Source organism: Epinephelus lanceolatus, chromosome 3 (assembly GCF_041903045.1).
Source record: "Epinephelus lanceolatus isolate andai-2023 chromosome 3, ASM4190304v1, whole genome shotgun sequence".
Classification (NCBI taxonomy): domain Eukaryota; kingdom Metazoa; phylum Chordata; class Actinopteri; order Perciformes; family Serranidae; genus Epinephelus; species Epinephelus lanceolatus.
Window position 1 is genome coordinate 46,532,866 of NC_135736.1, and position 24,405 is coordinate 46,557,270.

At 42.8% G+C, this 24,405-nt stretch overlaps 1 protein-coding gene across 2 annotated transcripts; it reads right to left on the minus strand.

The window, feature by feature from the left end:
- socs7 (suppressor of cytokine signaling 7) lies at positions 1–23,505 on the minus strand. Of its 2 annotated transcripts, XM_033623116.2 has the most exons (10): positions 21,593–23,504; positions 20,583–20,662; positions 16,559–16,663; positions 13,982–14,116; positions 13,639–13,784; positions 12,783–12,951; positions 8,816–8,944; positions 5,975–6,110; positions 5,368–5,511; positions 1–4,053 (listed from the first exon to the last, which is right to left on the minus strand). In XM_033623116.2, exons 1-9 carry the CDS (start codon positions 23,146–23,148, stop codon positions 5,391–5,393), a joined length of 2,577 nt encoding a protein of 858 aa, XP_033479007.2. In that variant the 5' UTR covers positions 23,149–23,504; the 3' UTR covers positions 1–4,053; positions 5,368–5,390. The 2 variants fall into 2 exon arrangements, with proteins under 2 accessions (XP_033479007.2, XP_033479008.2); XM_033623117.2 differs by lacking the exon at positions 13,982–14,116 and having other exon boundaries at positions 21,593–23,505.
- Positions 23,506–24,405: the final 900 nt, after the last annotated feature.

Here is a 24,405-nt window from a genome sequence, read left to right on the forward strand (position 1 = left end):
CACACACCAATGTTTATTTTTCTTTTTTTACTGAAATCGCTGAGCCAGTAGTCAGCTTCAGGGTACTGAGAAATAGAATGAGCAAAATACACCTGGGCATTTCAACAAATAAAACTAACAGATAGAGATGAGTCAGATGAGGCAGATTATACACACTCTGAGGCAGGGCATTATGGGAAACACAAGGCTCCTAAACTCCCAACACAGTAGTGTCGAATATTTCTTTGTTTTGTTTTTGCAGATGTAAGTTAACTTCATGTTAGTTTTGCAACTCTCTTGTGTTTAAATCCATTTAAATAATTTCAATAATTTTAATTGTCTAAGAGTGTACATCAGCATAAGTGCATTAGTCATAAATAAAAATAAAATAAATATTTTTATCATAAGCGACATGGCTCCGCCTTAAATTCCAATGAATCAAACTGTGTTAAAAATCAGGTGTTTGTTTTGTAAATTGCATTTCTGAAGATAATTTTTCTTTGGTGTATTTTCCCGTTACTGTAAATATCTCTTCAAATGTAAACAGCAACTACATGTGCTGAAATAATGTAATATAACAGCAATAAATTATGTCCCATCAGGAGCCTCAATAGTCCAGAATGCATTGCATCTCCTGGACATGGTGTGCTGTGAGTACTGGACGCAGCTCAGTGTTTATGAACTAGTTGGGCAGAAACCTAGTGATGTTCATATGACTTAAAACTACAACCTGTTTATAAAAGTTGCCAAGAGGCATCCTGGGAAGTGTAGGAAGTCAGTACAACACTGCATTCCACATCTGCTGTGACGTACTGGACATCTGAAACTGACATCTAGTCTGAAGGTAGCGTTTGTGGGAACACACAAAGCAGCAGGACACTCAACATTACATTTTGTTGTTGTTTCTCATTTTTTTGTTTGTTTTTGTTCTAACAACAACGACAGTGACTGTGGCGTATTATTTTCTCCCCACTGAACAGAGGTCAGATGTTGTTGAGTGTGTCTACATGATAGAGTAGTGACATCAAAACAAGAGAAAGTAACGCTACTTCTTCCTCGAAAAAACACACAGGCAGATTTCTGCTTGTTACGTCTTGGTGATGCTGAAGGCTGTGATTTGGTTTGTTTGGGTTTGTTCAGGGATTCACACGGATCTGTTGTTGTGCTCACTGAAGGCTGTTTGTGCCTGTTGGACAGACAACTGAACGATCTGAGCTTTGTAGGCGAGATTAAAAACGGGAGACATCATCTTTCTACATGGTGAGCTGGCGACATCCAGGAAAATAGTGACGGAAATGTGGCAGCAAGGACAGATGAGACTGACCAGGTGTCCCAAGTGGACTTAAAGGGCAACTTTGGTATTTTTCAACCTGGACCCCATTTTCTCATGCTTATGTGTTTAAGTGACTAATGTTGACAACAGTTTTTGAAACTGATCCAGTATTTAGTGAGACCGCCTCAGCTGGCAACAGCTAAACAGGTTGCAGTGTTAACACTTGGGGCAATTGTGCATCATCAATTTACATCCACTAAATGTGCTTGTTTTTGCCACTGACAGGTGCGTATTGTTATATTAAGTGTCTGACAACATGATTGAAAAACCCCCTGATGAGATAGACAGATAGTTTAAGAGTGAGGTCCTTTGTGTTTAACCAAAAACAGCCTTGAAATCGCCGCTGCTAATGCCACCAAACTCCATTTAAATAAACAGTAATTTTATTATCATAAAACATGCTTCATTCAAAATCCCCAAAAACAAAATAAAACTCACAAAAACTGTCTTTGTTTGTCTTTCCGCTCTTCCAACATTCGCCAGCTCCAGTTTGGTTGACATAAACCCTCAATTAACCCGGTTAAATCTAAAAATGTGATGGCTCTATACACACTAAAATTGCTGTTTATTTAAATGGAGTCTGGTGGGTTTGACAAAGGCAATTTTGGGGCTGTTTCAGGTCAAACAAAAAGGATCTTACCCTTTACCGTAAAGGTCTATCTCTGTAACGATCCTTTCTATAATGTTGTCAGACACAACTAATAGTTTGAGCTGTTTATTGCAACAACAAACACTTCATAGTCAACATACACTGAGGGCGCATAATTGCCCCATGTGATTACATTGCAGCCTGCGTCGTTGCTGCCAGCTGCAGTCCTCTCACTCAAGACTGGACCGGTTTCAAAAATGTTTGTTCCCAGTAGTCATTTAGTCAAAAATGTGGGAAAACAGAGTTGAGACTGAAAAATACCAAAGTTACCCTTTAAAGGAATACTTCACCCACAAAATGACCATTTGTGTATCCATTACTCAACAGTGAAGTCGTGAAGAAAACTTTGATTTTCTCTCATGCCTCCACAGGGAACGGAGAATCCAAAAAAGGCAAACATTCTTCATGAATTAAAGTAATTGGGGATTGCGTGTTACAACACTATATCAAAATATCAGTTTACAAACTCTCACACAACTCGTGTAGTATAATCCATTCCATATTCAACCGCTTATCTGTAGCGGGGTTGTGGCGGCAGCAGGTTGAGCAAAGTATTCCAGACGTCCCTCTCCACAGCAACAATTTCCAGCTCCTCCTGGAGGACCCCGAGGTGTTCCCAGGCCAGATGAGACATGTTATCCCTCCAGTGTGTTCAGGGTCTGCCCCGGGGCCTCCTACCAGTTGGACGTGCCTGAAACACCTCTAACAGGAGACGCCCAGGAGGATCCTGATCAGATGCCTGAACCACCTCAACTGACCCCTTTCGACGTAAAGGAGCAGCAACTCTACTCTGAGCTCCTATCTCTAAGGCTGAGCCCAGACACCCCACAGAGGAAACTCATTTCAGCTGCTTGTATCCGCAATCTCAGTATAATCCAAGTCTCATTTATCCAGTCGTATGGATACATGCGTTTTCACTAAAACGTTATGAATATAAAGCACTTCGGCTACAAGTAGTGTGCCCTCAGCTCTGCTAATGAGACTTGGATTATACTGCATTAGTTGTGTGAGAAGTTGTAAACAGATGTTTTGATATAGTTTTGCTGGCAGACGCGGACCATGTTTACTTCAAGAAGAATGTTTGCCTTTTCTAAATTCTCCAGTACCCACAGAGGCATGTGGGTAACACACGGTGAGTAACTGATGGACAAATGGTCACTTTACAGGTGTAGTAATCTGCCTGTTCCATCATTAGATATGGCAAATAAGGTAACTGCTACTCACAGCGTCCATGTACATTTAAAATGACATCAGTGGGACTGATACATCTCTCACTACTTAGTTGGAATCAAAACAAAATAGCCCCGTCTCGCAAACAGAAATCCCAACGTCAGACAAAATGTCTTAACTGAAATGACATGGCAATTTGTTCTTATAATCAGGCTTAAAAAACACAAAAGATGGAGATGTTTATGACGTATAAACGACCAGCTGAGAGAACCAATCCACATATTTCGAGTAAATTTTATGGCTGGTATTTGTTACTGACATTAGTATTACATTAGCACTGTAGTTAATATTGTAAATTTGTTATTTCCAGGCAGAAAAGCTATTCAGGTTACCCAGTATAAGATTATAGGTCCTCCAACATTGTGGCCTGACTGTCTGACTGCTCAGTGATGGGCCTCTGCTGCCCTGCCTCTGTGTGTATATCTGTCCCGAGGGCAACTTTTAATCCAAAAAACCCTCCTTTTGACAGCATGGAAGGAAAAACAAGGAAACGGCAGCAAACAACAGTTGTACAAATCGACCAGTGCATTGTGTGTTTTTAAAAGTCCAGTTCAGTAGCTTCAGGAAATTTGCAAATAAAGTTCATAATTCTCCATTTGTTTCGAACCGACATGTTTTCGCAGGTGAGAACATCTCTGCAGTCCCTCTGAAGACGAGGCTGAGTCCTCTGCACCTGAACGTCTCACTGACAGTTTTCCCGCCGTCCAGCTGCAAACACTCGTCCCTCTTTTTGTTAGTCCAAGTCAAGGTAGAGGCGAGGTCCATCCAAGTCCAGCTGGAGACACAGAGACATCCGGAGACTCTGATTGGCTGATGCTGGAAGACTGGCAGACCAGTGCTTATCAGTCCTCCATACAGAAACCTGGGCAGAGAGACAGGTTTCAAACAAAGATAACATAAAGATGCATTTACATGTTATCAGATATATGATAACTTCATATGAATAAACTGTTAGTCACATGATTAAGAATAGAATAAGAAAAAGTATGTTTCCTTTGTGTATCATCACCTGAAAATAAGAATCACTGTGTTTTTGTTACCATAGAATGAGTCGTTTATATCTACATATGGAGCAGGTCCTTGTCTATAGAGATCACCATGTTGCACCGCCATGTTTCTACAGTAGCCCAGAGCAGACAAACCAAACACTGGCTCAGGATAGGGACATTCGCTATTTTGCGTCAGCCACTGTAGTTAGAAGCCCCTCTGAGCGAGAATGTTAAATGGACTGCACTTGTATAGCACCTTTCTAGTCTTCTGACCACTCAAAGCACTTTTACACTACATGTCACATTCACCCATTCACACACACATTCACACACTGGTGGCCGAGGCTACCACATGTTACGCTGGAGGCAGATCATGTTTCCATCCATCCCTCCATTTTCATCCGCTTATCCAGGGCCAGGTCGTGGGGGCAAAGCACCCCAGACGTCCCTCTCCCCAGCAACACTTACCAGCTCCTCCTGGGGGATCCTGAGACATTCCCAGGCCAGATGAGATATATAATCCCTCCAGTGTGTTCTGGGTCGGCCCCGGGGCCTCCTACCAACGGGACATGCCCAGAGGCGCCCAACAGGCATCCTGATCAGATGCCCGAACCACCTCAACTGACCCCTTTCAACGCAAAGGAGCAGCAGCAGCTCTACTCTGAGCTCCTACCCCTTCCTCCAACGGAGGAAAATCAAACTAAATCTTGTTTATCAATGATAGCAAGAAACATGAAACGTTTAACTAGGAACTTGATGCGCTTCTAAACCTGAAAATGTAGCAAATCATTGGAAGTAAAATGTAAAAAAAGGGATGATTAAATAGCAAATAAACACAAATAAAGAACAGTAAATATTTAAATCAACTCCAGGAAAGTAAAAAGCTGACCCTAGATTGGTGTTTTGCCTCACTATATTTGCATTCTCTCTGTGCCGTGTCTGTGATTTTTGTAGCTTTCTCTCAGATGCCTGCTGCCTACAGTCTGGCACCTGGTTGTTACCTTTTTATAAGAAGAAATCCAAGCAGAGAGCAGAGTCTCTGCAGAAAAATACATCACCACGCACTTCTAGTGGGTCACTAGTGATGAAGGAGAGGGATTACCTCTGTATGAGTCCATTCATACAGACGAAAATCCTGCACAGCATACCTTAAAGACAGAGTTCATTCACACTAGTCTCAAACTCACTTGAGCTGAGAAGATCTCTGCTGCTACGTCTGCGACTCGGCCTCTTGCTCCGCTCCCACCGCCCTCCGGATGCTCTTGATTGACAGGTACGTCTCCTCCTCGGGGTCGTAGTAATAAAACTTACTCAGGTAGGATATTAGTGGTCTGAAGAGAGATGATAAACATGGAGAAATAAATAAGCCAAGTGTCCCAGTGTTTGTTGTAGTAGCGCTCGTACTGCTGAATCACTGAGCATAGCATATGCTATAAACCAAAGGTACATAAAGAATTAAACAAGAGGCTGTCGTCAACTTTATATGGTTAGTTGTGACTAAAGAGCCTCATGTTTAATCCCACAGCAAGAGTCACTCTAATATCAAATATATAAAGAGACAAATGTTGGATGACATCTTGGAAGTCCTGAGACAACAGGTCACGAGCTCTACAACGGTTCACAACATGTGTACATTTCAGCAGGTGGATATTTGTACTATCACATGACTCTACAGTGTGTACTCTGCCTCTCACCCAGTGTCAGCTAGGACAGGCTCCAGTCCCCCTGAACAGGATAAGCAGTTACAGAGAATGAATACATGAATGAATGAATGACCCTGTAAGAGTGGAGTACCTGGGCAGTGGAAGCTCCTGGATGTGGTCGATGCGGACCATTTGTCGGATGCAGAAGCGACAGAGATGTTGTAGCGACTTCACGTTGCTGAAGCGAGACACAGGATACAGCAGCTGGACCGGGGTGGGAGGAAGCCCTGCAACACACACACACACACACACACACACACACAATATGCAATCTTGTTTATTTCTGTCGTCAGTTTCAGCTGTAACTGTAAAGTTCAAAGATGTAAAGGTAAACACTGTTTGTGCTCATTTTATGTACTGTTGCTTTGCTATCATCTTTGATTCGCCAAATTTACCGGGCTGGAAGCTACACAATGTACTGCTGCGGAGGGGGGCTGCAGCAAAACATATTTTAGCCACCTAAAAAAATCTATATCAGTTTAAGTGTGCGCTTTATTTGAATATGTGCTCCGCTTTACCTTACACACTAACCAATCGAGGTAGCAGTAGACCAGCAACTCTGAGTTCTGGGCATTAAAATGATTGTTTTTGTCAATGTAGTCTAGTGGCTTTGATATAACGATGTCAATACCCCATCAAAAAATTATATACGCTTAAACTGATATTAATTTTTTTGGTGGGTCCTTTTTTAGGTGGCTAAAAAGGAATTGATGAAGGAGGCGTTCCTTTTGGAAATTTTAAATGTATCACCATTTGACGTTTTGGGGCTCGAGCACCTTCATCAGACATGAAAGGCGTCACATGTGTTGATATGATTAAAATTTCCAAAAGGAGCAGTTTCTGGTGTGCAGACCTGCTTTTGTATTCTTGTCTTTGTTTTCTGTCCAGCACCCAGTGTTTTTAATTATTTTTTTGGATGTGCATGCTATTTTTTGAGTCTTTTATGTGTGTGACACGGGAATTCTCTACTTGAAAGTTATTGTAAATAAACATAGTGGTTTGGGCTATAGTTTTTTGGACAACAGTGAAGCAGTGACACAGAAGAAGAAGATATTTCAGGGTACAGTCACTGTTTTGGTATTTTTGTGGGATTTGTTGACAAAAAGAGAAATTTTAAATACCAACCAGACCAGTACGTATTCTTTTTAACACTAAATTAGCCTAACGTTGCTGTTTTGTACTGTATTTTCTTTTTATCAAGAATATTTTTATTCAATTCTAACATGAGTACACAAAGCATATTCACAGCAGGTATTAAACTTAAAGCATATGTATGATGAGGACCAAAGCTTGAATTCAAATCACAATCCTCCCCATACCCTAACCCCTAATAACAGCCAGAATATTGTCTGTAGGATGGTCCACCATCTCCTGGATAGTGCAAAATAAAAAAATAAAAGACAGATGAGCTAAAACTCAGGCTCAATATTAAAAGAGAGGAGGAGGGACGTCTATGTAAAAGGCAGGTTCAGAATAATGGGGTAATTAATGAGAGTACACACTGACAGAAAGAAATAGGAACAAGAAACAAACACAGAATCTTCAGTTTAACTTAAAGCATTGGAAGTATTTCAGAAAGGGGCCTCAGACCTTTTGGAATTTTTCATCTGAGTAACTAATTGAGTAGCGAATCTTTTCAAGATTAAGGCAGGACACAATGTCCTTCAGCCACTGGGCATGAGTGGGCGGGGCAGCATCCCTCCATCTGATTAGAGCTGCCCGTCTAGCCAGCAGAGAGGCAAAAGACTGTGTGGTGTTGGATCGGAGTCACGTGTACATCATCCTCTCTGGTGGTGCCAAAGAGAGCAACCACAGGGCAGGGTTTACAGGTCAAAGTTGAGGATTGAGGATAAGGATTGGAAAACATCCTTCAAGTATTTTTCAGGGATCGGACACGTCCAATACATGTGAGAGAAGCCTCACCTCTTCAACATTTGTCACAGCTAGGGTCCACATCTGGGTAAATGCATCAAAGTCTGACTTAAGACCAATGGGCTCTGTGCACGACCTTAAACTGTAATAGACAGTGGCGAGCACGGAGAGATGATGAGTTAACCAGTTTGAGGATAGAGTCCCACGCACTGTCCGACAATGCAGTGTTTAAATCTTGTTCCCAGGTATGTTTGATTTTGTCAAGAAGGGCGTGTCTGATCTCCGCTAACCTGTCATAGATGGCGGATATTAAATGTTTGTATGACGGGTTTAAGCAAAGAATATCATCTGCGGTGGTCATATCAGGTGTCACGGTGAAGCTTGGTATCTGAGAGTGAAGAAAATGTACTGTATTTTCTATCCTGTCATTTGTCAGTGATCTGTGCTTCCATGTTGGCCAAGACTCTCTTGCATAAAGGATAACCTGATCTCAAGGGAAAATGCATCAAATTAGAAAGGAGATACACTTCCTGATGTTGGCATAATGACCACCAACATCTCCAAATCCACCCAGTATCCTCCCAGTTCAGTGCTGATGTTTAAAAACTAAACTGTGAGCTGTGCTGAGTTTTATCACATCAGTCATGTAACACCTCAAAATATATACCTTCAGCTTATTCATTGATTTTGTGGTCCCAATATTACATCTCATAGCAAAACCAGGGATCTTATTTTTCAGTACAGATAGCCTTTGGCCAAGTGTTATACAATTCTTTCATTTCTTTTTAATTTAATTCTTAATCTAATTTAACAGTACTTGAGAAAATGTATTTAGCTACTTTACACTGCCTGCTCAGAAATCATACCTAACGTTGAGGACAGACCAAACACATTTAGATTCATTCTCACAATCATAAATGATGCACAGGCTGAATGCAGACACACAGTCAGATACATTTCCCCCCCTCCTCTGTCTCTCAGGCACTTCTTACTAAGTGGCAGCTCGCATCCATTTTTGATTGGCCTGGGGCTGCGTGCAGATTTTTGACCTATATTTTACCTGGGACTCTGGAGCGGAGGAAGTAGAGGAATTTGCCGTTCTTGGAGTGCATGATGGCTCGCTCGATGAACTCCACCACCGAGTGGCAGCGGTCCTCAAACTTCGGGTGACACCACAAGCTGAACGTCCCTGGAGGCAGAGAGAAATGTTTGCCTTTATGTGTCACGTCGCATTTCATCATCTATAAATCACACCCACATTAATTACGAAACATATGTGTAATTACAGTAAACTTGTGTGTTTAATTAATTGGTTTAATAAAAAATATACACATACAACATACTTTTATTGGACAGCATCAAAATACAGCTCCCTATGACCACATTGACCCCAATACATGAAATAGATTTGAAGCTGTATCACTGAATAAGTAAAGTCTTTGACCTGGTGATCGTGTAAGAGGAAAAGTCAGAGGATTACCAAAAGGCAACTGAATTGATCCTCTAGGGACTGTGAATATATGATGCAAATTTCACAGCGATTTATCTAATAGCTGGCAAGATTTTCACCGTGAACCATAAATATCAACCTCAAAGTCGTTAGGATTCATCCTGTGGAGACCTTGAATATCTAAATTAAATTTCACGGCAATCTATCCAAGAGTTATTGAGATATTTAGCTTTCTCAGCAATGCTAATGTGGCTAAAATCTGCCTCAAACAAATGTTTAATGTCTGATTTCAGAATAAAAGTCTCTAATCTGAACAGAAAGTCCACTATGTACAACCAGCTGACATGCAGAGAGAACAGACACATATAAATATGTTGCTGCATGTGAGTTGACTTCCTGTTGACCGCTCAGTGGTTGTTTATCTGCCCTCGATTCATGTCAGGCCACAGTGCGTTCATGCACACACGATGGTGTTGATGTGAATGTGTTGTGTCAGTCGGGGCTGCGTGTCTGAATAATGAATGTGTTTCCAGGCATGACTCTATAGCTTTATGATGGTGACTCATTAATGTAGAGCCCCGTTTATGTATGCATGTGTGTGTGTGTGTCTGCCCGGTTACAGATGTATCTTTCATGAGTCACCGTGTTGGTTTGTCACACATGTGGCGTGTGTGCAAATATGCATGCGGTGTTGTGCGAGTTATTCATGCTTCAGTGTTGTAGTGTGACCTTATTGGATCTCTATAACGTTGAGTTTGAGTTTAGATTTATTTGTGTTCTGTTGTTTCTTCATGTGCTCTGTTGTTGTGTTCGTGTTATCGTCAGTGTGTGAAAAGCTACAACAATGTGACTATGTTTGAAAAAAAGATAAATGTAACAGAATGTGGTTATTACCTTGAAAGCATAACGTTTAGAGGTTAATTTTGAAGAGTTTCAAGTTGTCATCTTCATATGAACAACAATTACAGAGAAGCAGCCATTGGCAATTGAAAAAAAAAACTTCAATCTCTGGTACAAAAAATAAAACATGCAAGAAAAAAATAGAAAAAGGCAGAAAATAGTGCAGGATTTAAAAGATACGGATAAAATACATGTATTTGTAGTAGACAGGTGTAGAGGAATTGCAAAGTGAATAAACAGGAATGTGGTAAATGTGTATGCGTAATGAGAAGTGTGACTCTAGTGCTCTAGGCCCGGATCACACAGAAAGTGTCTTAGCAGCTGGAGACGGCTTTTTAAATTGTTTTTAATGAGAATGAAGCTTTTTGATCGCTGTTTTAGCGTTGCTATGCGCCTTGTGTTTCTGCGCTCTGGGCACCTGGCGTTCTTGCTGGGGCGCTCTGAATTCCTCAAGTTGAAAAAACATCAACTCAGAGCAGAAAAGCACCCCACATCCTCTCCACTTTTTTCCCACTGTCCAATCAGATGATTTGAGAGGCGGGCCTTCTGTGGTGGTCACAACAACAAGTTTACAGTTGGTGAACAATGGAGGAGAAACTGGTGGTAGCAGTTGCTGGATACCCAGAGCTATACGGGCCGACGATAGACAGCAGCAGGTTGTCAAACTGCCCCTGAGTCATCCTAAAATATGCCTGTAAACGTCCGTGATGGAGGAGAAGCTCCTGGACCAACTGGTGGTACTCCCCATGATCCAGCCTCTTTTTTAGGGTCTCATGTACCCACACAGATCTCTGTTTATCTGCTGACAGCCTCTCACCCTCAACCAGAGCTACAGACAGCAACTAGATACTCATTACTGCGAAATGAAAACAAAGAAATAAATAGTAAATTGATTACATGGGAAGGTTAGGGTAAGGAGGTGATGGGGTGGTTGCCTGGCAACAACAAAAAGGTGCAGTAAGCGTCTTTTTTTATTTAGAGAGTAACACAAACAAACTACCAATCAAGGCAGTGGTAGACCAGCAGCTCCCATGTCAGCGAGGGAAAATTAGATTAAGTTTAACTTTCAGTTCAGTTCATCTTTGGAAAGCACTGTCTGTTTGGGTGGTACTGAGCATACAACTGCATAACTGAGATTTGGATTATACTGCATGAGTTGCGTGAGAGTTTGTTAACAGATGTTTTGACATAGTTTTGCTGTTGTTAAACGTGGACCCTTATAACGTCAATTCATCAAGATTTTTGCCATTTTTGGATTCTTTGTTCACTGTAGAGGCATACAAGACAAGTAAAGTTTTCTTCACAAATTTTACGCAACATGTGGTGAGTAATAAATATACAAATGCTCATTTGTGGGGTGAAGTGTTCCTTTAAGTTTTTGGTAAATCACTGTGCACACAGGCTGTGCCAAAGGCTCCTGTGATCAGCTGTGTGTTGTAATAAACATATTCAAGTAAAGATAACGCAGACAGAGTTTGTTCTACTATTCACCAAAGCAAAGTCTTTATCTTAACCTCCAGACATCTGGTGTCTTGTCATGCTCACATTTACACATTGTATGTCCGTATTAAATATTTTTCTACCACAGCATGTGACTACTGTTGAAAGACAGACTTGAAAAAGTGTAAACCTATACTCAAATTAATTGGAATTTACTTGAGAAAATTTCAGTCACATTCCAGGCATCACAAATGTATTGACATACAGCAAACTGCATCCACTGAGGAAGACTGTGAGAAGCGACTGAAAGCTCTTAGAGAAGAAAGTACATGAGCCTGGAGTCTTAACGTCAGACTGCTACTGTTTCCAAGTTCAACACAGAAGTTTCACACTTATCACATAAATAGCTGCGACCACGTACGTGCATGCACCCATGCATTGCCCCTTCTCACTGACTGGCATGAACAGTTAATCAGCTGTCCTTTGGCTCCTGACCAATCTTTCCACAAAATCTTGTGAAACCATTTGGAAGTTATATGCCTGTGACATATGCCCCCCCACCCCACACCCACTAAATGTCATGTTACAGTTTTATGTGCATATATTTATGTTGGTTTGTGGTCAGCTTGCATGTGCGCATAAATGTCTTCTGTGTCTCATCATGGTGGTGGTGTGCCATCACACATGTGATTGGTGTCCATATTATACACCTGACATGCTGAATGACCAGTATATATGGATGCACATGTTTCTGTAGGCTGTAAATGACTGCATATTTGCATATGCAAGCATGATGTGTATGTCATATAAAAACTAAAGTGATGGTCAAAGTTGTCACAGTGAAATTTAAGGTGTGCTGATGGATTCACGTCGTCACCTCATGCATTGAGTAACATTACAAGTTAACGTTCCACCTTAAAAGTTGCCGGCAGTCGGCCCAGTGAATGAAGTTATTTTTTCTCAGACTCCAGCTGCTGTGAGAGGCAGCAAAAGCCCTGAGCAGAGTAACCGTCCTCTACTGACCAATCAGACTGCAGTGTTCACAGCTCCACCTTTTAGTACCAGATCTGTGTGCTAGGTACCCCAACAGAGGGGGGACCAAACATGGGGACGGTAAGGAACGGTGAACACATTCATCTGTGCAGGTATCCACAAAATACTGCGTGCACCTGCCGTCCATTCTGCTGTCATGTGTGGGGTTAGAGTTAGTGAACACATGTCTGCGTGCATGTCTTACCTCGATAGTGCTCCATGCGTGTGTGGTGTGTGACTCCCTGCGACCTGAAGCTGAGGCTCAGGATGTATCGGGGGTCTGAACTGTCTCGGACCAGGAAGGATCCGTCCGGTTTCCCCTTCAGCTTCATCTCTGCGTCCTCCCAGTTCATCGGACCCCAGTACCAGCCACACTGAGGAGAAACCAGCAGAAACCTTCAGTAATCCTGTAAGAAACCAGCCTCAGCTCGGCTCTCTGATTTCTTTCTTTTCTTCTCCAAAGTTAAAACTTTCACCCAAACAAGCTAACATGCTCACTGTGATCCCAGGGTCCTCTGCTCCTCTGCTTATTATCCTCTTGATATGACACATTAGGGAGAACTTTCAACGGCCTTTATGTCGTCAGCATTTTTCCCTCAGTTAAATGTTCAATGTATGTCTCCCTGGGTTAATATGCTGAAATCATCCACCTACAGCTTATAGCCTACTGATGTTATAGTCCTTGAAACATACACCTTCAAATCTGCAAGCAAGACAGCAAGACAGTTTTCTTGACTTTATATCTCCATAATGTCTGAACGGATCTTTATTATTCAAACTGCATTTGAAACATCCTTCCCTCTTCGTTCTTTTGCAAGTTGAATTGTGCAGCTCAATCTCACCAGTCTCTTACAATGCCAGTTTATATCAAGAGATACTCACGCTCATGTTTAACACAAGGCTACAATCAACAAAAATAACAACTACACACAACTACAACTACAAACAACCAATAATATTAATCAATAATCAGAAACACACACACACACACACACGCTCTGCACCTAAATGAATTTCATTAATGATAATGGATGAATGTAGGTGAGGAGTGAGAGTCTTACCTTCTCCAGCTCTCTCAGACTGGCGGTGAAGTTGCTGGCTTCAGACCGCCGCAGGGCGCACAACATAGGGGGCGGGGGCTGTCTGGAAGGGGGTGGAGCATCACCAGGTGATGGGGTCGAATGAGGGAGGGCCCGAAGGAAGGCGTCTAAATCAGGAGAAGAGTGGCAGAGAAATTAAAGGTGCTGCATGAAGCATTTTATGATGCCACAGCTACAGCGTTGTTTCATAAAGGACATATTTGTACGTCCATATTTGGACGTATTTGTGGAAACCACAAGCCTCTGAGTAAACATCAAAGCAGCTGCTGACCGACAACTAGTGCAAGAAGACACGCCGTCTTACCATTGAGGCTGAGACTGTGCTGGATGGTGGCGTGGGAGGGAGGAGGAGGAGGAGGGAGAGGCAGAGGGAGGGACTGCAGAGAGGCGCCCATAACACTCACTAGGAAAGGTCCAGGCTGAGGCCCGGCTATGTCATCTGGAGGAAGGACAGGAAGGAAAGGAGAGAGCAAGGGGGGAGGAAGGAAGGAGGAAATCAAAGGCATAGTGGACAGAAGGATGTAGAAAAGGAGCGAAAGGAGAGAGAAAAGATGGAGGGAAGGAAGGATACAGAGACAGGAGGTGAGGGTTGGGTGGGTGGAAGGAAGTAGGACAGGAAGGAAAGGAGAGAGCAAAGAGTCAAGGAAGGATACAAAGGCAGGAGGGAAAGATGGAAGAAAGGAGGTAGGACAGGAAGGAAAGGAGAGAGCAAAGAGTCAAGGAAGGAAGGATACAAAGGCAGGAGGGAAAGATGGAAGAAAGGAGGTAGGACAGGAAGGAAAGGAGGAAGGTGGGAGAGGAGGAAAGAAGAGCGAAAATAAGGGAAGGACAGGAGTGGAAGGAATGAAAAGAACATAGAAGAAAGGAAGGAAGGAAGGAAGGAAGGAGAGGAGAGGAGAGGAGAGGACACGGTGGGTGGAGAAAGAATAGAAGGAAGGAGGTAGGAAAGGAAGTAACAGGAGAAAGCAAAATAAGGAAGGAAAGAAGGAAGGGCAGGAAGGGCAGGAAAGGAGATGAAGGAAAGGAGAGAGCAAAGCAGGTGGGACGGAAGGAAGAAAGGAAGGAAGCGCAGGAGAAGAGATGAAGGAAAGGGGAGAGCAAGAAAGCAAGGAGGTATGATGGAAGAAAAGGAGAAAGCAAAACAGGAAGGAAAGAAGGACGGAGGGGCAGGAGAGGAGGAGGATGAACAAAGAAGGTAGGACAGGAAGTAAAAGGAGAGAGCAAGGAAACAAGGAGATGGGGTAGGAAGGAAAGGAGATACCAAAGCAAGAAGGGAGAAAGGAAGGAAGGAAGGGCAGGAGAGGAGATGAAGGAAAGGAGAGAGCAAAGACGGAAGGAAGGGCAGGAGAGGAGAAGAATGAAAGAAGGAGGCAGGACAAGGATAGGGAGGGAACAAAGAGAAAAGAAAAAGAAAGCAAAGAAAGTAAAGATGGGAGGAAAGAAAAGAGTGTGAGGGAAAGACGGAAAGAAAGGAAAGATAAAAAAAGGAAGGAACGATTGAGTTTTTCAACACCATCAGTCAGGAAGTCTCAGTTCACCAAATTAAAAGACCTTTTTCTGAATACTGCCCAATAAGATTCCTCTAATTTGTGGATTTAACTTTATCTTTTATCAGCAAATCCTAAATTCCGACTCAAACCAACAGTGAATGTTTCCAACACACACACTTAACACACACAAACATGTAACACGTGTTTATCTGCAGCCAGATACATCGTCTTCCTCGGTGCCCGGAGCGCCACTGTCATTACAAACACATCAGAGTGCTCCACTGTTGCACTGGGTGACATGTTCCTTCATCACCATGAACACACACACTGTGGTTTATTTTGACTCAGTCCCACATTCACCATCCTGCTGCCACAAATATTCACTACAGCACTAAATGTGGATGAATTCGCCACTGAAAATAGTTCCCAGCAAATGCACTACGTCTCCTTTTTGTTTGATCAAATCTACAGTGAGCAGCTATTTTAGGAATTTACTGAGACTTTAAAAAATGAAGCTATATACAGTCAGGATCGGGAAGTCGTTTTTTTTTTTAAATGGGATTTTGTAGACAGTGAAAAAATATATAGAATACTGCCAACCTTTTTTTTTTTTTTAAAGCAAGTAGATGCTCAAGTCGGCTTCATATGTGGGTCAGAAAATAACACTGGGCTCGGAGCAAAAATATGCATTTGAAAGGTCAGAGGACAGACAAGACATTAGGAGGAAAAATGCTCTAACATTTAAGAAAATAATGTTTCATATTGTTTAAAACTGATTTCTAGTCACATATTCATGCATTGGTGTTGATACTTTTTCCTGGAACCCCTGATTTACGTGTTTGGTTCCGGTGCATTTGCTGACCAAAAAAAGACTATAATTTGATCTGAACAAAATTAGATAACGGTCAACCAAAACAAAATGCTGCATCACCCTAAAAAAAAAAGCAACAAGACAAAATAAACAGACAAATACGCCCCTAAAAACCCCAAACAAAAGAATAAAAGTTGTTGTTTTCCCCCCTGTGGTACAGACTGTTTTCCTGTGAGGAGAGGCAAACTGTTTTCCTTATCGATTGAGTCGTTGCTCTCAGATTTTAAATTGAATTCTGTAGTTTGCAGCTGACCTTTCAAAGCTTCCCCAATCAGATTAAAGCAGATTACAAAACTTGTCTGTGTCTGTTTTCGGAAACGCTGCGACGGAAAATAAAATGATTAAGTAAGAATATGACTGACAGAGAGAAACTGACATGAGACAGGGTGAAGTGTAGCACTCTGTATAGTTTAGAAACGACAATTTCTGCTTTCTTACTATCATATTTATAATTTGTCTGTAGAAGGAACAAGATGAAGGAGAAACAGAAGACGAGATGAACACAAGGAGAGAAAAGTACCTAACAAACTGAGACTTCGACGTGGAGGAGGGGGAGGCGTGGGAGGGTGTGGCGTGTTCGCCCCTCGCCGCGAAATATCCACATCCACCAGAGAAACAGTCTCACCTGGAGCCAGAGGAGATGCAGAGGAGAAAAGAGGAGGAGAGGGAATGACAAGTGAGATAAAGACACCAGAGTGAGAGAAAGTACCAACAGGCACTGGTTTGTGTTTCTGTGATTGTGTGTTGTTTTTGTCTGTGCTGCAGAGTGCCATTAAAGCTGCACCGGGCAGGATGCTTATGGAAAATTACACCCGGCTAATCAGCCTAAATCACTGCAATAAAGAAGGACATCCCATCCCGGCTAATTGAGATGCTGCAGATTCACTGTTTACCAAAGTGAAATTCTGCAGTTGGGGATGTTTTACTGGCAGGGAAAGAAACAAATTCAAGCATTAGAGCCAAATCCCCACTGTCTACTGAGCAGCAGGGAGAGCTGGACTCACCCACTTTAGATCTCTTCCTCTAGCATCTCTCTAGCTTCTTCTTCTTTGGTTGTGAGACATCACAGACCAGCTGGTAAACACGAGCACGCTTCTGCACAGGACTTCTGGGTTTTGAAGTCCCTGAGATTTAAAACAACTCACCCTGCTGGCTCCTCTGGGGGCAGCCAACGTGAAATGTTGCCTGCATGGTGCAGCTTTAATGTTTCTGTCTAATTGGTGGTTGGGCCTGTGCAGAGCGTGTGTTTATTAAACTACAGAAATCATCACATTCAAAAAGTGGATTTAGCAAAACTGAGATCTACAAGCAATGTGGGACTCCAGAATGTGCTGCTGAGCTCTGCGGACGTTATATGGGACGATTCTCATAAAGTCAGCTAAATAATTTTTGCCAGCTGAGCTACAGACCTCCTCGCCCTTCTCTCCCAAAGGCCTTTTGTGTCTTATCTTATATGGTGCTCCAGTTACAGAGTTAAAGGTTGCAGATTTACAAACATGTTGCATTTTTAAAGCTGAAATTCTGCCAGTTTTTGAATGACTTTTCTCACTTTTGGTTATTAGAACATTAAAGGAGTGATATGCAAAATTCAGAGCATGAATTGTCTGGACACGGTTCTCAACATGGAGGTGGCTGAGCCAGCAGCTAGCAGCTAACAGTGCTAATTCCATATGTAACAGGGTCAATCATACAGCAGTAACTTGTGTAACAAAGTCATATGTACAATTAAGTATTATAATTACACAAACTTGGTTTCATTTATTACCTGACACGCTCGGGCCTCCATAGTCAGTACATGGAACGTTTGATACTCGGTTCCTGTACCACCTAAACCAAGTATATGTCACATTTGTACATTATTTTGTCGCAGATGTGTTTCTCAACAACGCCATGGTGAATGTATGAATAAGTTTAGGCACGAAAACCGCTTGGTTACTTGGTAAAAGATCATGTTTTGGGTTAAACATCCATATTTAGTGGTACAAAATCCTCTGGAAAAGCAGGTAAGTGTTGATAAAAACACCTGGAATCAGTGGCTCAAACGCTGCCAGGAAACTGAAACTAACTGCAAGGAGTGTGTATTTTCGGTGACACAGGACTTTGGAGCAATGGGCATTTGTTTTTGGGATAATAGGCTGTTGGAGAAATTGGCTTTCGGACCAGTGGGACATTTTTTGGACTAATGGGGCTTTGGAACAACGGCATGGCACCAAAGGAGGATGGGCACTGTGCATCCACAAGCTGTCCTGACATCAGCGATAATCACAGATTTGGCTACACAATTATGGCAACAAAGATTATTTTGATCAATATTGAGATCTTGATTATTTAGCACAATTATTCAATGATTTTAGGGATAAAAAATATTTTGTATTGGACTTTGACATTTAAATAAACAGAGCTCTGCTTTCACTTCCATGTTGTGCTACATTCCTGCTAACCTAATAATCTTTGCATCAAAATAAGACATAAAATAAGGTCCTTCTGCACCTGAAATCAGTGCATCTCCTACACTGAATGTATTATTTACTTATTTTTAGTTATTTATTTTACAGCAGTCCTGGCACCGTGACATGCAGCAGTGTCTCTGTCATGAATGTCTGAGCTGACACTGGGACAGGGATTCAGTGAGGTGACGTTAGCAAACTTACTCTTCTTGGCCTTCATGCATTTATTGTACTGCAGATTTTGGTGCTTTTTTCAGGTAGTTTACAAAGTAGTTGTTATTCTATAGTTATCTTATATGCAAAGTGCTTTTGGTTTTAAAAAGAGCTATGTAAATTATTCTTTGTTATTTTTTTTTAATGGGGTATTGTTGGAGGGAGCCTGCAGATTTTATTTGACTATTTCTCTGTGACTGTTGTCATTTGACAATAAATAGATAACTTGAAACTTGAGCTATAGAATCAGGCTAGCTAAACACTGTTAAATGCAGAGAGATGAACTTGATATCAATCCTCTCATCTTAGATGTGTGACCTACCTAACTTGAGTAAATGTTCTTGTTTCTTTCTGACACTGAACAGTGCAGTGGTGTAAAAAGTAAATATTGTACCGCAGACAAAATTATTAAAGTCTATTTAGCCTTAAAGTCATGAGGAGTAATGAAGAGTAACAGAGATTTGGTCGACCTGTCTGCAGTATTGCTGTGCAGCAAGTGGGAAAGAGTGCAAATATAAAATATCAAAAAAGGTTAAAGTATAAAAATATAGATAAACAGATATTCAATATCCACAAAGCACCACTAACAAACACATTTCAAGTTCAACTTCCTGGGCCACGGCAATGTTAATGTATGATTAGGGCTGGGCACAGTAGCCTAAGGTAGGTACAATGGGCCCCAGTGCATGCTGATATGATGGGCCCTAGTTCATCCTCATGAAGCTCACACACACAGAGAGTTTTAGGTGTATATATATTTCACCAACAGTGCATCTTACTGCCGCTTTTATGCTATATCTGCTTACAGATGTGCCCAGCTTGTCAGTCTTGAAAGATTTTGCACCTAAACTAGCTGCTGTAAATCATATCGTCTCGTTATATGATTAAACAGAGACTTGACATTGGACTAAATCAACATACATATCACCCAGCAATCATCAGTACATATCTGTATATGACAAAAACTACAAAAGAAAATAGGAAATTATTAGTTTAACAAAATGTTTTTTTGTAGTTTATGCAGAATAAGAACATAATTTGTTATAGATTGATACTATATTTTACAAAAACAGGAAACCATGATGGAGATGAGTTTTGCCTTTTTGAAGGATTAATAGATTAATAAAATTAAACGTGAGTTCTTTTTGGACACAGGCATATTTCCAGGTGGCAATCGGGCCCCTCAACGCCAAGGGCCCCAGTGCAACCATTATAATGCCCCTAGCTGGGCAGTAAATCAATATTTTATCAATGTCGTGATACGACACTAGATAGTGTCTTAGATTTTGGATATTGTAATATCATAACGCTTGTCTTTTCCTTGGTTTTAAAGGTTGCATTACAGTAAAGTGATGTATGTTTCCGAACTTAGCAGACTGTTCAATTATTTGCCTTTAACCACTTCGTCATTAAATCCACATTACTCAAGATTATGGATCAGAAATTTTCGCCATATTACCCAGGCCTTTGTAAACATGATCAAGATGCTATTTCAGAAACAGATCTGTCGACTTTTTGGTATTGGATTCAATGTTTAAGGAATTATTCAAAACATTTTTTGCAAACTTGCCAAACAGTAAGTTACAGCTCCACAATTGTGATGATGCTGCTTTTCTGTTTTATGTGACAGTAAGCTGAATATTTGAGGGGTTTGGGTTGATGATTAGGAGATAAAAAAAACAATTTGAGGATGTCACCTTGAGATTTAGGAAATGTTGATGGATGTTCTTCTTCTTTTTTGGACATTTTCAATATCAAAAATAACAAAAATAATCTTTAGGTGCAGAGAGTTTGGAGTGTCTTGTGTCAGGGGGAGTTTTATCTGTGGAGGAAAGCATTTCTGAGGGAACCAGGGTTAGAACCAAAGCAGAGCGCAGCCCTTACCAGTGAAAGCAGACAGGGAGGCAGAGAGGGAGGCGGGGGAGAAGGCACTGTGGGCCCTGGTCAATCTGGGCTGGCTGTGGCTGCAGGACAGACATCAAGACAGACAGAATAAGAGGAACATGAGAGGAAAGTTAGAGTGCAGAGAAGAAGAAGTGCTGCAGAGGTTCAGAAAATTAGCTTTTCGGTATGAGTGCAGTTTTGGGTCCTGCAGCTTTTTTACTTTTTCTGTTTGATGCTCTCAGCTCTGGCAGTCAAGACTTCTGAAGCTATGTTTTTTTAATCATATGAGTGTGCTGCTGTGAATAATGACTAAGCAGTGAGAAGGATAGAGGGTGACAAGCCACAAAGGTTTGAAACATCTCTGCATCTAATAACATGCAGCACTTAAAAAAGTTCTTGGATGTCTGGGAGAAGGCCGATAAGCCGCCAGTTGAAGGAGTTAATTCAAGCCATTAGAAACCAGTGAGTGCACAGCTTATAACAAAAATAAAGTCCACAGCAGAATGACAACAACTTGGAGAGGAATCAACATGTCTGGACTCTGAATGAGTCTTCAAAACAGTGACTGGAATCAAAATGCATTGCTTCTTTTAAAATATTGAACACGTCTTCTGCACATCAGATCAGTCTGAGGTTCCTTGCATGACTTCCGGTTGCCTGTAGCTATCTTTCTGACCTACATATTGGAAAACAATCAGATCTTTTTTTACTTAATTTCCCTTTCATGGACTCCCATTTTGGCCAGCTCTAATTACCAATCAAAACACAACAAAGGAAACTGATGAAAGAACACTTGAAAGCAGAAATATTGGACATATTTCTGGTGATGTAACACTGCTGATTTTGCAGTGTTACACCAGTTCAGATCTTGGCCTTGATTACTCCCCTGGAATGATTTCCCATGTGTCATCCATGCAAGCAAGTGTTATCTTCCTCTCACTTATTGTGGGAAATAAGAATATTAAATTGCAATGATGTTAGACTGTTTAGGTTCATGTGGAGGGGCTCACCCGTCTGCGTCCTGCTCAGCACCAGCTGTGCTCGCCATGTCCACCAGACTCCCGGCAGAAGATACTGAGTAGGTCACCGAGGGCCTCTTGTCCAGCAGGTGATTGGAGCCGCTGCAGCTTTTAGTCCGGAACAGTTTACTCAGGCGGATCTTTAACGAGCCCTTTTTGGACTTCCCTGGAACTTTGAGCGTCTTTTCCCCACCCGCGGCCCAGCCCGTGGGAGTCCGTGGCGCACTGGCGCACCGCTCCGGCCGCCTTCTGGGTGTCGACGCCTGGCTCAGGTTTGGGCTCGTGGCCCAAGGTGAGCTCTGGACCGGTGTAGATGACGGTGACGTGACTGAAACCTGGGCGACAACCTCTGAATCCCCGGAGCTTACCTGCGAGAGTCGACAGGCTAAGTTCCCGTGGAGGCTGCACACCTGCGCGCCAAGGTGCGCCGCTGCCGCTGCTTCGGTCGCCGCCGGGGCCATCCCCTCCACCTGCCGCCTCAGCTCCGCTTGGAAACTGCTGATGGAGAAAGTCCCGGACATTTTCTGAACTATTTCTCGTTTCCTGTTGAGTAAAAACTCGCGGCGTACGTTCTCGTCGTCCGGCTCACCCTCCGGGCACTCGTCCATGCCCAGGCCGGCAACATCCCCGCTCCCCAGCCCCTCCAGGACCAACAAAGCATCGCTGGTCTCTGTGGGGTCATCCCCGGGCTCCACTCCCCCTCCTGCCGGCCTGTGTGCGCCCTGACACGAACACTGCGGGAGTTCCCCTGCTTTGAGCAGCATCTTGGGTACCGCACCGACCCCCAGCTCCCCGAACCGCCGGGCCAGCTCAAACACGGCTCCCTCTCTGTCCCTGGAGGCGCATCCCCATTTAGAGTCAATCACGGTGAGAGGGTTGGATCTCTCCGTCAACAAGGGCCACTCGGGTGGGGTAGTGATGAGTCGGTGCCGGCGGCAAAGCTCCGCAGCTCCCTGCATCTCCGCGGTAACGGAGACCGGCGGATGCGCTCCCCATGTCCGGTCCAGCAGGTTCTGCTGCTGCTGAACGTCTTCGGGGCTCATAGTGTTGTTATTGACAGCCGGGCCGGTGCATCCAGACCCCGGGCTCTGGTCCAAACCCAGAGCATCCCTCGGCTGATTCCGACGGTCTAATTCTAAAATCCCTTCTCCGTTCCGCATTATATTGGAGAAGACCAGCAGCTGAGGCCGTAGGCCGGGGCTGGGAGCGAAGTCAAAGCCCTGGGCCTCCATGGGGCTCTGCGGCGGAGGAGGCGCGGACAGCGGGGCTCGGCTCTCCGTCACCCCGGTGTCAGGTGCAGCCGTGCCCTCGCCGCTCGGCTGGGCTTTGTTCAGGCGGCTGCTGGGATGCTCGAGGCCCGCCGTCGGATCTCGGCTGATATCCAACCCCGCTTTGACGCCGCTGTGAGCCAGGACCTCCTTCCCCAGCCCTGCCACCACTCCTCCCGGCGGCAGATTCCCGTTTTCCGCGTCCAAGCGGTCATCCTCGGCCGCGGAAACCAGGCGCATCAACACGAAATCGGGCGACATATCCTGCGCGTTGTTCATAATTATTCCTCAGGAGCGCGAAACGAGAATTATTAGGCGATCTGCTCTTCACATAGCTAACCGCGGAGATCTCTTTCCTATAATAAAGAAAGGGCCAAGCCGCCGCTGCCTCCCATAAATAGGCTATGAGCGAAAATGCCAAAAAATATATCAGGCGATTTTTTCATCCTCCTCCTCTACGACAGCACAGCATCCATCTGTCAAATACTGGGGAAATGAGTGCAGTTTGCTCCCGGCAGCAGGCGGACCCCTGGGTCAGACATGCGGTCTGATTTGAGTAGAATAAAAGCCAGTAGAGTCTCCGGTCAGTGACCACAGTCTGCCTCTGTGTTCCCAGCCAGGCCCCACCCGCTCCTCCTCCGCTCAGCCCATAATACCACTTTATGAGCGCCGATGATGGGAACTATAAATTAGTCTGTGGCGTTTTAATATCACAGGGCTATACCTGATTCAGCCCCACATCTCAACAGCTGATTTCGGTTTTTATTCTTTAAAACAGGACAAAGATATTAACTGATAAAAATACTGTATTCATCTTTTACTATTTCTATAATATTCATTCAGGAATCAGCATCCTGTGTGTTCCTGCAGTGCTCAGCTGCAGGTTTACATGTCATTGGTTTTATCTGCTGTGCTATAATATTTCTAAATCATAATACTCATCTATTTTTTTAACCTTGGTATGTCTCATTTATTTGCATTTATTTATTTCTTGAAAACAAATATAACCCAAGTGCAAAGTTCATATTACTCTAAACTGCATCAACATATTTTATAAGCATGTAATTCAAAGAGAATATTTGGTGAGATCAATATCTTCATTAAATCGCGCAGATGTCAGTTTTAACACTGCATATATTACAGAGGCACTCCCCAGATGATGTCATAATGATGTCATCAGGGTTGTTTTGGATTGTTGGGGGTTGAAGACCAAATCTGTCACCCTTTTAATCAGGTTTCTATTCCGGTCATTTGCAATTGGTGGTAGAGGAATGAATCCTAAAACCTAGAAATGAGTTAGCAATTTTGTGAATGTTTTTTTTTTTTTTTTTTAAATAAATGCCTGAAATAAATTCTGTGGTTAACACAAGCTTAAGAGACAATAACGTTTTGTTCTGCGACATAAAATATGTCAGTAAATACTTGGGGTTGTGGAAAAAAATTAAATACAGCATAGTACTGCAATATTTTTGTGTGTCAATATGGTATTGTCACACACGGCCAAGTATTTTTTTTATCATAAATTAATAATATGAG